The following is a 13,567-nucleotide window of genomic DNA, read 5'->3' on the forward strand; positions in this document are numbered from 1 at the left end:
AAACATGAAGCAAAAATTTGCACAATTGAAAAACTCTTTGCCTAGCTTACGTATATGGCAAACACTGTTCATAAATTAGTTGGCTTTCTAACACCAACAAATGCTGACAGTGCCAGTTAGTTTTCGATCACGACTTCCTGCTCCTCAATCTGTCACTTAAGTACTATGAACAACAAACAACAGGTAAAAACAATTAAAACCACTTGGCAACATTTCATCATTAACAATTGCATTACAACAAAAAGATTTTTGATTCCTGGGCTGCAAAACAAACAGTTTTGTTTAAATACATCCATCAAAAGAAACCAAACAATAACAAAACACAAGGAACTGCAACGTGCATTCTCAAATTTTAACTGCCCGTGTATTTGTTGTTGTTATTATTCACCACGTGGCACAATAACTTTAACGAAACGACGTATATGTCACGAACAAATAACTCCAACATTAGTGGATATTTCCGCGACCAAAATGAATTTGCATTGTGGTTCTTTCAGCGTATACAGACAGTAGCCATTTTCATTCGTCGACATTTGTTTACAAATATCTCACCTCAAACTGCCAATGTGCCGCTTGCAGCAATTGTTTTGCTTGTTCTCTGGCACAGCCTGCTGCCAAAACAAACTGATTGATCATCACCTGCTCGCGCAAGGAGTCCATTTTACGTGAAAACGAGCCAAAATAATACACAACAGGTCACGACACCACACTTGTTTTCAAAACTACTCATCCCCCAGACATGAATGACGTCAGTTTCGGTGCCTCGATTGGCTGAATGCGTTTCGCTGTTCCACTAATAGCACATCGCCCCTACAAGTCACGTTTTGTTGCAGCACAACAAATTTAGCGGTATCGGGGCGGAGTATGGAAAAGTTAAAACAGTGTTGCCGAAAGGGACACATGTATAGTATCAAATAAAATAATACACACCTACAGCTTCTAAGTGGTGGATGCAAACTTACGACATGTATAGAATTAGCAATGATTTTGAGTTATGCATGTTTACTTGTGTACGTAATTTTGAGTGATGGAAGTGCATTGTTTGTACGCTTTGAAATGAATACGGGGCGCTCAAGAAGCAGCATAAAGTAAGTAGAGACGTGAGTTTGACGTCGGGGTCTAAGAATACCGCACGCACTTGACCTTCTCAAATACAATCACGTTTCAGCTAATTTGTCCATGTGAAGCCAGCTTTGAATAAATAGAAAATCTGTTTCTGACTTTAATACGTTATCACAACAACGATAAGTTAGCTTACCGGTGGTTACACAGTAGGAGGTTAAGGATAATAATGGTTTCTTTAACAAAGTCCTTTAATTCCTACATTTTTGTATCAGTGTCGTCCTATATAGCTTTACTACCAGTACTGGTCGCATATTAGTCGAGTTTTTTCCTGTTTTCGAAGGGTTCTTTCCAAACATTTTTCAGAATTCTAACATTTGCGTTCAAGAGTTGCATTTAAAGCAAATGAAAACTCATCACACTGTGTAGCAAAGGAGAGAGAAAAAAAAATCATACTGTAGGCAAGAAGTTAGTTGATTGAAAGTGACCAATACAAATATAATTATTAGACATATTTTAAAATTTGTTGAGAGAGAACAGGAGTGTATCTGCATTCACCCCTTACCTTACATGGGTGCAATCCAAAGGTACTCTTCTGTCTACACAGTTAGTACTTGTACTAATTGTGTTACAAAGTTGACAGGGTGCAGTAGTCTCATCTTGGAGATGAGTGTTTGAAAGAAGTTTAAGCACAGAGAGAGAACAGCTTTCACAGCGTCTATTGTTTGGAAATACACTTTCATAATAGTTTGATCAGGTAATAGGATAACCATAATTAGAACTTTGTCTTGTAAGGAATGCAGGAGGCCAAGATGTGTCAGTGTTGCATATCAACAGGCTGTGGCTTCATTTGTTGTATTTTTTGAAGACACTGAGATAGCATAAACATATTGCTTGTCTGATCCTTGTTAGATATGTGGTTTTAATAATTCTTCTGTTGAGTGTACTTTGCTCATCAAGCATACAGTAGAACTTCAGTCAGTCATTCATTCTGGGGTTCTGTTAATGACTATGTAGAATAAGCACTCCCTTGCTTCCATTCTTTCCAATGAATCATCATAGATAATTTTTAATCAACAATTGGTTCCATGTGCTATGGATTAACATTGTTAACATTGAGGTTAAACAGAAGGAGCCAGTGAAATATGAGTGAGGTATACAATTATCTCTTAACACCCAGCATCATTTGGCCGCAGAATATGATAGCAGTGGCAATACAATCAAAAGCTTTAGTAATGTCTAGATAGCATCAATACCCGTGCATTTGCATTTTTTGTTGCATCCCATTGCGGGAAATGGGTGTGTTATGTGAAGTGCTGAGGCATAAAGCCAAAGTTACATATTGGACACCCTCCCCGTTCCTAAAATCTTGATTATGATGACAGACTGATCTATAGTGCAGCCTGAGGAGCTCCATATTCAGTGCCTTATGAGGCATTTCCAAGTTACAATTTCAGCTGTGTTATTGAAAGGATTTGGTGTAGTAATGAGTTAGTAATTCCAAGGGGATAACAGTGTTTCCCTAGTTTTGTGAAATACTGGACTGTGGGTGTCTTTCAAGTGTCAGAGAAATGTTGTGTTGGTGACTGGTATAAGTGATGTATGAAATGTTGCTAAGTTGTTGGTGAGAATACCGATAGCCAAATATCCAGGCCCATTTATGATTCAATGATCTAGTTTTTGTTAAAACGTGCAGGTTACCTTGAAATATGGCAAAGATACATGGCAGGAACATAATTTATTAGCAGTATGTTTTTGCATGATGTTGTTCTTTGCTGAGAAGTATAGTATCCACATTTGATATATAATGCAGCTATAACTGTGACTTTTTCATATTTTTATGATTATATTGTTGCATATGTTGGAATATAAAGATATTTTAATATTTATTACAGATTTTAAAAACTGTAATTCTTTAGACAATTACCTGAATAAATAAGAAAGTTGCCATCTACACGGTGAAATTACTATGAAACAAAGAAAGAAAAATTGTTTCTTAGCTTAATTAAACAAGAACAAAATAATGGCACCAACACTGTGTCCTATTCTCTTTTCCTCCAATATTTATAAGTTTCATACACTGATATTCCATTGTAAACCTGAATAAAAATGTGCCGTGAAAGCATTGGGGTCATTATGGATAGTAAACTTCTGTATAATCAAAATACTGATACATTAAAGGCACCGGGAAGTGAAAATCCTTCGAAATAGCATTTTTTTCCATTTCTTTTAACTTTTTGGTTGTGTGAAGTCATACCTTTCCTGCCCAGGATATGTATTGTTTTTGTATGTTGGATGTATATTTTTAACTAGGAGGGAGCATTCTTTAAACAACGACAGTCTCTTCTGTCTTTTGTCAGTTCAGCTGTGTTTATATCCTGGTTGCAACTTTTACATTTTAGTTGTTTTTGAAGGATACATGTTATTTCAAGAAGTAATCTGCAAGTGTTTTAATAATTAAATTTAACAATATAGATCGCAATGGGCAGAATAATATGAAGAAATACTAATAATGTAGAAGAAATGAGAAAAGTTGTTTGGACCTCCTTCTTCTACAGGATTTCTATAGACAAGGATTCGAAATCATGGTGTGGGTATTGGAGAGCTAGTGTAAGTGGTGATTTATACAGATACAATCATCCCCAACCAACATCAATAGCACACATTATAAAACCTATCTATAGGTACCTAGTTAGCAAAAACTAGCTTGCTAAATGCATCTGTGGGAGAACTCAAAATCCTAACTAAAGTTTCAGTAAGACTTGCCTAAAACGGCATTTGTGGGTCTCAAAACCCAAAAAATTGTGGCATGGGTGCAGTGTTGGGTTTTGGAGATGGGTCAGTTAGCAGACTGGAAATTTTCAGTGATGTTGGCATGGAACATGAAGAATGAGCTACTGTCAGTTGCCCAGCTGAGGGCATGGGAGACTGAGAGAAGTACATTACAAATGGCAAAAGAGGCCAGAATTTTCTTGAAAGAAAGAAAGAAAGAAAAGGGCCTTTGAACATAAGCTGGAGGATTCAGTGACCCCAACGAAGACAGCTATGTACCTGGTGAGTTTTAACATTGTATATAGGTTGAACAGATTGTATCAAAAACTTTAAATGCATTTTCCCAGAAGTATGAAATTTTCAGCCTTAGGTACAATTTTCTCTGAAACATCTAGTCTATGGTAATGAAACATGATACAGAAATTAATTACATCACTTGTATTAAAATGCAGAACAACCATGGCACTCAAATAAAGGGTGTGCAAATATTTAGATAGGCCTACCTTTTTTTTTTCTTTTTTGGTTACACACACAGCTGTGAATTTCTCCTGTGACAACAATACTGCTGTTATATTAATAATGCACTTTAAAGAAGATATGATAACTTTTGCACATTTCATATTTGATTTGGACAAATAGTTTTTGAGAAATGTGTACCAACATTAGTATCGTCAACCATAGGAAATACACACACACAATCAGGGTCCCTTCAGTTAGTGAATTCAATTCGCTTTTGGTAGGAGTTGTTGTACCTCATACGCCTTCGTACTTAGTGACAACAATCAAGTTTAGTAGAATTTATTTAATTGTTGTTAAGAACTCAGGATAACAATGACAACAACAAAAACAAGAATTAGGTTAAATCATTTAGTCATCTGCATGGTTTGTATGTAGATAAATTGTTGTAGGTGGCTTTCTCAGATGAAACAAACGATAAAAAATCTGTATAGAGCACTTCTCTCTTTTGTTATTGAGTGAAGCATATAGCTACGTAGTTACATAGTGTGTGATACTGATGAAGCAAACGACTAGTGAAATCAGTAAAGGCATCTCTGCAATATTATTCACTGTTAGTACCTATCTTTCTTGTTATGTTTACAAAGCAGTGTCTCCATCTGCCTAGTATCAATGATAAAATATTTTTAGGAAGAAGTCATGTTGCAGTAGAAATGTAGCATCAAGTAGTCAACACAGGTAATTCATGATGCTCCTTTACAAGATATAATTCTGGGATAATATGCTGAAGAGCGAAAGAAACAAGTACACCTGCCTAATATCATGTAGGGCCCCTGTAAGAACACAGAAATGCCGCAACACAATGTGGCATGGACTGGAGTAATGTCTGTAGTAGTGCTGGAGGGAATTGACACCATGAATCCTGCAGGGCTGTCCATAAATCCGTAAGAATACTAGGGTGTGAAGATCTCCTTTGAACAGCATGTTGCAAGGCAGCCCAGATATGCTCAATAATGTTCACGTCTGGGGGGCTTTGGTGGCCAGCAGAAGTGTTAAACTCAGAAGAGTGTTCCTCTCGGAAGAGTGCCACTCTGTAGCAATTCTGGACGGGTGGGGTGGCACATCGTCCTGCTGAAATTGCCCAAGTCCGTCAGAAATCACATTGGATATGAATAGATGCAGGTGATCAGACAGGATGCTTCCGTACATGTCACCTGTCATAGTAGTATCTAGATGTATCAGGGGTCCAACATCACTCCAACTGTACATGCCATACATCATTACAGAGGCTCCACCAGCTTGAACAGTCTTCTGCTGACATGCAGGTCCGTGGATTCATGAGGTTGTCTCCATACCCGTACAATCCATCCATGCGATAAAATTTTAAACGAGACTCGGTCCAACCAGGCAACATGTTTCCAGTCATCAACAGTCCAATGTCGGTGTCGACGTGCCCCGGCAAAATGTAAAGCTTTGTGTTGTGCAGTCATAAAGGATACACAAGTGGGCCTTCGGCTCCAAAAGCCCATATTGATGATGTTTCGTTGACTAGTTGGCACGCTGACTCTTGTTGATGGCCCAGCATTGAAATCTGCAGCAATTTGTGGAAGGGTTGCACTTCTGTGGCATTGAACGATTCCCTTCAGCCGTTGTTGGCCCTGTTTTTTCAGGATCTTTTTCTGGCCACAGCAATGTCAGAGATTTGATGTTTTACCAGATTCCTGATGTTCACGGTACACTCATGAAATGGTCGTACAGGAAAAATCCCTATTTCATCACTACCTCGGAGATACCGTGCCCCATTGTTCGTGTGCCAACTGTAACACTATGTTCAAACTCGCTTAAATCTTAATAAACTGCCATTGTAGCACTAATAACCGACCTAACAACTGTGACTGACACTTGTTGTCTTATATAGCCATTGCCGACCGGAGTACCGCATTCTGCCTATTTATATATCTCTGTATTTGAATGTGCATGCCTATACCAGTGTCTTTGGCACTTGAGTGTACAACTAAGGTTCAGTAACTTTAGTATATTTGTAAAGATAATCATGACTCACTCGTATAACATGTTTACACATTACAGTAGGCCAAATGAATCAATCCAGCAGATTATATACAAACAGTTTTAAATAACGCTGAACAATGAAAACTCTGGGATGGACAACAGCAATATGAAATAGGATAGATTTTGCTTTGCTACTTGAGTGACAGGCACATTCCCCATTACTTTCTCTCTGGGTTTCATGTTCAGTCATTCTCAAACAAAACAAGTTTTCTTCAGTTGGAGCTTTGTTAGTGTCCAGCCAACTTTCTGGATCAAGAGTATTTCTTTCATGTCTATATTTTTTGAGGCAATGAAACACTTAAGTATGCTTGGAGAATCCCCAGATACCAAATACTTTTGAGCCTTATTCCAAACCATCTTGCAACTTTCATATTGCTGAAATGTGCAAAGCAAGATTAGATTTGATGTTAATATCACATCTTTCTTAGAAATTAGGGCACTAGATAGCAGCTATTCCCAAAAGTTTCAGGATGACATACATGGCCAAGATTTTTTAAAAAATGTACCACACTGCAGTAACAGTAATGCACGAAGCCACCAGGAATTGTTATATCAGTGTTCTTTACAAGGAAGTATTTTCATTGATATGCTGAATATCAGCTTATTTTAGTTGGAACATTTTGTGTAATCTTAAGCTTTCTTGAAAATCAATTTTTGTTCCTCTTAGGGCATCCAGCCGGGTGCAGTTGTTTGTGAAATATATTTCAACAGTGTACCTTCCCATCATCTTCAAGTTATATCTGTAAAATGAACATCTCTGCTACATCATGCCTACATTATAGTCACACCTCTGTCATTACCTGGCCACGTGTCATATTGTGTTGAATGATGATTTTTTTTTTTTTACATGGGGGGGGGGGGGGAGGAGGGAGGGTATGGAGGGAGGAGGGGAAATGATCACTGAATGCTGGACACGAATACTGTTCACTCAGTACTTCTGCTGACCTCATCTGGTATAGAAATTGCTCCTGGAAAATGATGTGACTTGAATAATGTGTGAGGCCCAATGCTCAGCCAATGAATGTCACACTGGATGAGAGACTTACCAGACATTATTTGTTTTATAATGGCATACCTTATAAAGTAGAACACAATGTTTCCAAACATGCATTGCAACAACTTTTTGTGAGTCAGTTGCTGCATTGTCATGTTGTCTTTAATATCCACAAGCAACACCTAGAATAGAGGTATCTTAAATGTAGCTTTGCATTGTATTTTGATCACTGTTGTAAGTGTTACATCTACATCTACATCTACATCTATACTCCGCGAGCCACCTTACGGTGTGTGGCGGAGGGTACTTATTGTACCACTATCTGATCCCCCCTTCCCTGTTCCATTCACGAATTGTGCGTGGGAAGAACGACTGCTTGTAAGTCTCCGTATTTGCTCTAATTTCTCGGATCTTTTCGTTGTGATCATTACGCGAGATATATGTGGGCGGTAGTAATATGTTGCCCATCTCTTCCCGGAATGTGCTCTCTCGTAATTTCGATAATAAACCTCTCCGTATTGCGTAACGCCTTTCTTGAAGTGTCCGCCACTGGAGCTTGTTCAGCATCTCCGTAACGCTCTCGCGCTGACTAAATGTCCCCATGACGAATCGCGCTGCTTTTCGCTGGATCATGTCTATCTCTTCTATTAATCCAACCTGGTAAGGGTCCCATACTGATGAGCAATACTCAAGAATCGGACGAACAAGCGTTTTGTAAGCTACTTCTTTCGTCGATGAGTCACATTTTCTTAGAATTCTTCCTATGAATCTTAACCTGGCGCCTGCTTTTCCCACTATTTGTTTTATGTGATCATTCCACTTCAGATCGCTCCGGATAGTAACTCCTAAGTATTTTACGGTCGTTACCGCTTCCAATGATTTACCACCTATGGCATAATCGTACTGGAATGGATTTCTGCCCCTATGTATGCGCATTATATTATATTTATCTACGTTTAGGGAAAGCTGCCAGCTGTCGCACCATGCATTAATCCTCTGCAGGTCTTCCTGGAGTACGTACGAGTCTTCTGATGTTGCTACTTTCTTGTAGACAACCGTGTCATCTGCAAATAGCCTCACGGAGCTACCGATGTTGTCAACTAAGTCATTTATGTATATTGTAAACAATAAAGGTCCTATCACGCTTCCTTGCGGTACTCCCGAAATTACCTCTACATCTGCAGATTTTGAACCGTTAAGAATGACATGTTGTGTTCTTTCTTCTAGGAAATCCTGAATCCAATCACAAACCTGGTCCAATATTCCGTAAGCTCGTATTTTTTTCACTAAACGTAAGTGCGGAACCGTATCAAATGCCTTCCTGAAGTCCAGGAATACGGCATCAATCTGCTCGCCAGTGTCTACGGCACTGTGAATTTCTTGGGCAAATAGGGCGAGCTTAGTTTCACATGATCTCTGTTTGCGGAATCCATGTTGGTTATGATGAAGGAGATTTGTATTATCTAAGAACGTCATAATACGAGAACACAAAACATGTTCCATTATTCTACAACAGATTGACGTAAGCGAAATAGGCCTATAATTATTCGCATCTGATTTATGACCCTTCTTGAAAATGGGAACGACCTGCGCTTTCTTCCAGTCGCTAGGTACTTTACGTTCTTCCAGCGATCTACGATAAATTGCTGATAGAAAGGGGGCAAGTTCTTTAGCATAATCACTGTAGAATCTTAAGGGTATCTCGTCTGGTTCGGATACTTTTCCGCTACTAAGTGATAGCAGTTGTTTTTCAATTCCGATATCGATTATTTCAATATTTTCCATTTTGGCGTCCGTGCGACGGCTGAAGTCAGGGACCGTGTTACGATTTTCCGCAGTGAAACAGTTTCGGAACACTGAATTCAGTATTTCTGCCTTTCTTCGGTCGTCCTCTGTTTCGGTGCCATCGTGGTCAACGAGTGACTGAATAGGGGATTTAGATCCGCTTACCGATTTTACATATGACCAAAACTTTTTAGGGTTCTTGTTTAGATTGTTTGCCAATGTTTTATGTTCGAATTCGTTGAATGCTTCTCTCATTGCTCTCTTTACGCTCTTTTTCGCTTCGTTCAGCTTTTCCTTATCAGCTATGATTCGACTACTCTTAAACCTATGATGAAGCTTTCTTTGTTTCCGTAGTACCTTTCGTACATGATTGTTATACCACGGTGGATCTTTCCCCTCGCTTTGGACCTTAGTCGGTACGAACTTATCTAAGGCGTACTGGACGATGTTTCTGAATTTTTTCCATTTTTGTTCCACATCCTCTTCCTCAGAAATGAACGTTTGATGGTGGTCACTCAGATATTCTGCGATTTGTGCCCTATCACTTTTGTTAAGCAAATATATTTTCCTTCCTTTCTTGGCATTTCTTATTACACTTGTAGTCATTGATGCAACCACTGACTTATGATCACTGATACCCTCTTCTACATTCACGGAGTCGAAAAGTTCCGGTCTATTTGTTGCTATGAGGTCTAAAACGTTAGCTTCACGAGTTGGTTCTCTAACTATCTGCTCGAAGTAATTCTCGGACAAGGCAGTCAGGATAATGTCACAAGAGTCTCTGTCCCTGGCTCCAGTTCTGATTGTGTGACTATCCCATTCTATACCTGGTAGATTGAAGTCTCCCCCTATTACAATAGTATGATCACGAAACTTCTTCACGACGTTCTGCAGGTTCTCTCTGAGGCGCTCAACTACTACAGTTGCTGATGCAGGTGGTCTATAGAAGCATCCGACTATCATATCTGACCCACCTTTGATACTTAGCTTAACCCAGATTATTTCACATTCGCATTCGCTAATAACTTCACTGGATATTATTGAATTCTTTACTGCTATAAATACTCCTCCACCATTGGCGTTTATCCTATCCTTGCGGTATATATTCCATTCTGTGTCTAGGATTTCGTTACTGTTCACTTCCGGTTTTAACCAACTTTCCGTTCCTAATACTATATGCGCACTATTTCCTTCAATAAGAGATACTAATTCAGGAACCTTGCCCTGGATACTCCTGCAGTTTACCAATATTACGTTAACTTTTCCTGTTTTTGGTCTCTGAGGACGGACGTTCTTTATCAACGATGATAATGTCCTCTCTGGTAAGCCGTCAGGTATTTTATCGTTTCGCCCAAGGGGGGGGTCCCTCTAACCTAAAAAACCCCCGTGTGCATGCCACACGTACTCTGCTACCCTAGTAGCTGCTTCCGGTATGTAGTGCACGCCTGACCTGTCTAGGGGGGCCCTACAGTTCTCCACCCAATAACGGAGGTCGATGAATTTGCAACCATTATAGTCGCAGAGTCGTCTGAGCCTCTGGTTTAGACCCTCCACACGGCTCCAAACCAGAGGACCGCGATCGACTCTGGGCACTATGCTGCAGATATTAAGCTCAGCTTGCACTCCGCGTGCGATGCTGGTTGTCTTCACCAAATCAGCCAGCCGCCGGAAGGAACCAAGGATGGCCTCAGAACCCAAGCGGCAGGCGTCATTCGTTCTGACATGTGCTACTATCTGCAGCCGGTCACACCCAGTGCGTTCAATAGCTGCCGGAAGGGCCTCCTCCACATTACGGACGAGACCCCCCGGCAAGCACACCGAGTGCACACTGGCATTCTTCCCCGACCTACCCGCTATTTTCCTGAGGGGCTCCATAACCCGCCTAACGTTGGAGCTCCCTATAACTAATAGGCCCGCCCTCTGTGACTGTCGGGACCTTGCCGGAGAATCGGCCACTGGCCCAACAGGCGAGGCATCCTGTGGTGGCTCGGAAACGATGTCATCACCACTAGGAAGCACCCCGTACCTGTTGGAAAGGGGTAAGGCAGCTGCCACGCGGCCAGATCCCACCTTCGCCTTTCGGCCAGGCACGCGCGAGCCCACCACTGTCCGCCATTCACCCTGGAGTGATGGCTGACCGGTAAGATGCTCACTGCCGGAAGACGCAGCGACATCAGGGGTTCCATGTGATTCCAAGGCCACCGAAGTAGGCATAGGTCTCACCACAGTTGCCCCAACGCCACCACGAGCCGACGCCTGCGCCTCGAGCTCAATGAGCCTAACAGACAAAGCCTCCACCTGCCCCCGAAGAGTGGCCAATTCTCCTTGCGTCCGCTCACAACAACCACAGTCCCTACACATGACTATGTTTACCCTACCCTATACGGTGACAAATTCCCAAGATAATCTTCTGATGAGCTACTCTGATAATCAAGAAACACTCACTGAAATACGAGACGCGAAAACTATGCTAGGTTTTCCCAGAAAAACTATTTAAAAGCTAAGCGCAGCAAATAAGTACAAAAACGCTTTATACAAACAGTACTCGCTGCTGCTGGTGCTCTCGCTCTGGGTGTCACAAGACAACTGCTGATTCAAGTGACTAGTGGCTAACGGTCGCGAAACAAACAAAGACGGTTTTAGGGCGCTTTCTGTTCTAAACGATCAAGAAAACACTAAGAAATCTAACACGAAAACTACGTAAAGTTTTATCAAGAACTGTTAGTTACTATGCAGAGCAGATAAACACAAATAGAATCCCTTCCTTAGTGGAAGGTCGTAAACAAAATGCAAAATAAATGCTTTATACAAACAGTACTCGCTGCTGCTGGTGCTCTCGCTCTGGCTGTCACAAGACAACAGAACAGAAGAAAAATATTACTGAATTTATAGAAATAAAGGAGGGAAGGCTATAATTAGAAATATCTATTCTGCCCATTTCAAAACTTTTCATTTTCCTCAGTTACACTTTAAAGAATGTTATCACTAATGAATTAAGAGTAATTAAAACTGTGATAGACAAATGAGTATACAGAAAACTTGTGATAAATTGTGGAGCTAATTTTTATATAATCCTCTCCTCCTTACCTTAATCCAGGTTGATAAAGAACCAGACTAACAAATAGTAGCCAGTAACTTACTGAACTATGGTTTTGTTAGCAACTACATCATTTGCGAATTGCATCAGAAAGACTCATTTTCTGTCTGCGAGAACATTTATACATACTGTAATTAGTAAAGGTTCAGCTGCACTACATTGAGGTACACCAGATACTGGAGTTGGAGATAAAGGTTTATATGAAATCTGAATTAGGGATGACAGTGTCGCGTTGCAACACTCTAAGCTGCTTATTTCTCTATTTCATCATATCATCATGTAAAAGTTCTTAGTTTAGAAATCAAATTGAAATCCTAACTAAGGTGTTGCCAGTAACTTCCAGATAACATTCCAATTAAGGAATGAATATTTGACCTTTGATCATCTTTTTGCAGAAAACCATCACTATGATACAGAATGTTAAGTTTTACAGTGTGTCAGAAAGCATAAAGATCCCAACTGGAAATAATAAATATGTAACACAGAATGCCAGCCTACTATTAAATGATCAGACTAAATTTTCATTTTCCCTCATGTTAAATTAAGTTTTAATTACAAATAACTGTAAATTCATTTTACTTCTCATCATTTGTTATGTGTATCTCCACAAAAACATTGTTTATCCCTTTTTTAGTTAATGTAATTATTATGATATTTACCTATGTGAACACTTTGTAATTTTTGTTTCTTCTGTACAAATAATATCTGTGTAAACTGCAAATCATGTTTACCTGTGTTTGCAACAGTCTGTTGTCACCTGAAGAGGGCCTGAGAAAGCGAAAGCCAATTCATGACCAAATAAAAATAATTCTGCAGAACATTAGGGAGTGTTTTCCTTTTTAATATTATTATCCTGGTCTGCCAAGCACTGACGGAAAATTCAGTTCACTCCCAGATTCTTCAAAGAATTGAATTACCATGTATATAACAGTTTTCCATACGTCAGTGCTTATGACATCATACCCGAACTGTGTGTCATACAATGATATAATTTTGCAGATAAAGTCAGTAGTACATGTTGTTGCTAGATTGGCCTCAAGAAGTCTGTCACAACCAACTGAGGGGTTGCAGTCCAGCCACCTATGCAATTCTGCAACTGGACACTAAAATAACATTGCCACAGCATTCTATAATGACGAGATCTGGCATAGCTGGTTGGCTGAATTGCTGCATGCTGTAGCACAATGCTGCATTTCAGCAGCCTTCAACATCGTGGGAAGCAAGCTCCTGCAACAACACACCTGGTCAAAGTAAGTACAGATGCTGGCTGCTCAGCTAAGAGCAGCACTTCTGTCACCTGTACCATGACTCTCTCCATGCGTCATCAATCA

General features: G+C 40.0%; 1 protein-coding gene and 1 long non-coding RNA gene across 5 annotated transcripts in view; one reads left to right on the forward strand and one right to left on the reverse strand.

The window, feature by feature from the left end:
• Positions 1-753, reverse strand: part of LOC126175474 (UBA-like domain-containing protein 1) — a 156,411-nt gene extending 155,658 nt beyond the window's left edge. For both annotated transcript variants that reach the window (XM_049922287.1, XM_049922286.1), the window contains exon 1: positions 553-753. In XM_049922287.1, coding sequence (XP_049778244.1) covers positions 553-660 — 108 coding nt within the window. In that variant the 5' untranslated portion in view covers positions 661-753. The remainder of the gene's footprint in view (positions 1-552) is intronic.
• A 133-nt stretch (positions 754-886) lies between these two features.
• LOC126175475 (uncharacterized) overlaps positions 887-13,567 on the forward strand; it is a 32,677-nt gene continuing 19,996 nt past the window's right edge. The window contains exons 1-2 of one of the 3 annotated variants that reach the window (XR_007535573.1): positions 887-1,088; positions 13,265-13,486. This is a non-coding gene — a long non-coding RNA (uncharacterized LOC126175475). Of the gene's footprint in view, positions 1,089-1,110; positions 1,820-13,264; positions 13,487-13,567 lie in introns of those variants that run through there. The other 2 variants (XR_007535571.1, XR_007535572.1) reach the window with 2 other exon arrangements.

Source organism: Schistocerca cancellata, chromosome 3, assembly GCF_023864275.1.
Source record: "Schistocerca cancellata isolate TAMUIC-IGC-003103 chromosome 3, iqSchCanc2.1, whole genome shotgun sequence".
Lineage (NCBI taxonomy): Eukaryota > Metazoa > Arthropoda > Insecta > Orthoptera > Acrididae > Schistocerca > Schistocerca cancellata.